The sequence below is a fragment of the Geospiza fortis genome, unplaced genomic scaffold (genome assembly GCF_000277835.1).
Source record: "Geospiza fortis unplaced genomic scaffold, GeoFor_1.0 C13782288, whole genome shotgun sequence".
NCBI lineage: Eukaryota > Metazoa > Chordata > Aves > Passeriformes > Thraupidae > Geospiza > Geospiza fortis.
Window position 1 is genome coordinate 171 of NW_005057110.1, and position 2540 is coordinate 2710.

Here is a 2540-nt window from a genome sequence, read left to right on the forward strand (position 1 = left end):
GGCAGAAAGACCTGAACAAGAGAAACTGTTAAAATGTTCTGTTGGCCAGTGTGTTCCCAGGCCAAAGTGAGAAATGAACTGCTGTTTGTTTGGGAAGCCTTTAACAGACTGATAGGCCAGCAGAAAATCCCCCAAAGTTTTGCTATTGAATGGTTCCAGGTGCAAACAGCAGCATTCTGCTTGTAACACCTAAATCAGGTGTGCAAGAAGGTGCTTCCTACTGAGTACAACCTGCTTGGCCAAGGTTTCCAAGTAACAAACTGAGTGTCTGGAAAATCCAAGGCATCAGTCACCCTCTTTTAAGTCACCTTTCTGCCTTTTGTCAGCTGAAGCCAGGACCACTGGAGGAGACTTACATAGCTACTATCCTGAGAGAAATCCTAAAGGGTTTGGATTATTTACATTCAGAGAGGAAGATCCACAGAGACATCAAAGGTAAGATTGAAGAGCTCAGCTCCCTTTCTTGTAATGGATGTTAGTAACATAATACTCAGAGGTATTTTATTCACCATAATCTGCAAGGTTTCAAAGACTCTTTCTCAGTGCTGCTTTTCTTGTTGGGGTGCTGTTTTGTGACTCTGATGCTTGTCACTGTATTACAACTCATGCTTTTCATGTCTTTAGGGTTTAGAGTAACAGTGAGGATCTGTAGCTCTCCTCTGGCACTTGGAGTTTGGACAAGTCAGGGAGCTGAAGTGAAGGAGTCAGTGAAAGGCGTGCTCAGATATTAGCTGACTTGTGTCTGGACCTTTGCTTTTCTGCTGGACCTCAAGGGTGTGTGTGCTGGTTATTGTGCTTGTAGCTCACAGCAGGAGTGAGCTGTCCTCATGCAGGGTTCACAGCCCTAGAAAATCAGGGCAGCTTGTGTCAGCTTATCCTGTTGCTGTTTTTTATAGTCACTGGCCACGTGTGGTGTACAGAGCTGGCATCTGCCTCTCAAAGAGCAGTGTCCCAGCAAGCCCAGAGCATCAGAGTACTGCAGGAGGATGGAGGGACAGAGCTGTGGAACTGGGCCAGGTGCTCACTGCTCTGACCCACTGCAGGAGAGGATGTGAGCAGGCAGGGCACAGAAACCTCAGGCAGGGAGATTGGGAGAAAAGATTTTGTTGTGTATGTGAGACTGCATGTTTCTAACACTGCGTGTTTCTAACAGTGCAAGATGGGTAGGGCTGTTGGCTGCCAGTGGTGGGGAAATGCTGAAAGTTGTTAGGTAGGGTCTCAGAATGCAACCCCCATTGCCAAACTTGCACAATGTTACAGTCTTATCAGTGAGTGGGAACCAGTACAAGAGTGAGCCTTGAGCTCTTTAGAAGGATCTGCTATTTAACCTGTGCTGAATGCTACTCTGGAAGAAAAATCAGGAACATTAGAGACTCTGTTACCCTCCCTTCTCTGTGTGGCCAACATCTAATGGATGGTGTGGTCCTTCACATCTGCTCCCTGCTCCTACCTTAGCAATATTCCCCTTCTGATCCAACAAAGTGCCTGAGCTTGTTCCATGTTACCCAGTGGAGTTCAAAGCATGAGAATGGGTCTGAGGCTGCTAATCCAGGCTGAGGGTTATCACTGGGGTGAAGGGGGATCCCACAGGAGGGCTCTGCTCAGTATTCAGTTCTCTGTGGGCTGGAGGTGATTCAGAGGCCAGCAGACTTAATTTCTTATTTGTGCATACAGCTGCCAATGTGCTGCTCTCAGAACAAGGAGATGTGAAACTGGCTGACTTTGGGGTGGCTGGACAGCTGACAGACACCCAAATCAAGAGAAACACCTTTGTGGGGACTCCATTCTGGATGGCACCAGAGGTCATCAAACAGTCTGCTTATGACTTCAAGGTGAGCTGGGAGCAGGAGGATTGCTGCTTGGGGCTGCCATACATGAGGTGGTGCTAGGACAGAACCAGGGTTGGAAGTGCTGCTTGCTGCAGGAATTATTCTTTTCTGTTATGATGCAGAGTCTGCTGGAGAAGTTTGTGTATTAGACATGAAATGCCCCATCTGATTTATGTGATTAGCTGTCCTAAAACTGTGCTTTCATGTTGTAGAATTGTTCCTTGCTGTTCTGTGTTCTTTTTCTTCTCTTTTCCAGGCAGACATCTGGTCCCTTGGGATTACAGCCATTGAACTAGCAAAGGGAGAGCCTCCAAATTCTGACTTGCATCCTATGAGGGTTCTCTTCTTGATCCCCAAAAACAACCCTCCAACACTTGAGGGTCACCACAGCAAGCCCTTCAAGGAGTTTGTGGAAGCCTGCCTCAACAAGGATCCTAGATTTGTGAGTATTGCTGCCCACCTGTGAATTTGGGTAAAGGCCAGCAGAGGTCAAAAATACCTTCAACAGGAACATTCCAGAATTGCAGAGAGAGAATTGCTGAGCAATGCTGAGAATTGCTGAGAGAGAATGGACACATGAGCTGGACTTCCTCATGAGGGGACATGGAGGGGAGAGCACTGATCCCCTTCTCTCTGATGACCAGCAATGGGACCTCAGGGAATGGCATGAGGCTGTGTCAGGCTGTTTAGGTTGGATATTAGGAAAAGGCT

At 47.4% G+C, this 2540-nt stretch overlaps 1 protein-coding gene across 1 annotated transcript; it reads left to right on the top strand.

The window, feature by feature from the left end:
* Nucleotides 1–326: 326 nt before the first annotated feature.
* Nucleotides 327–2271, top strand: LOC102042878 (serine/threonine-protein kinase 25-like; the record flags this gene model as incomplete). Its single annotated transcript, XM_005431547.1, has 3 exons — nucleotides 327–435; nucleotides 1675–1832; nucleotides 2086–2271. Coding segments are annotated over 3 exons (453 nt in total), but the record flags the coding sequence as incomplete, so codon positions are not given.
* Nucleotides 2272–2540: the final 269 nt, after the last annotated feature.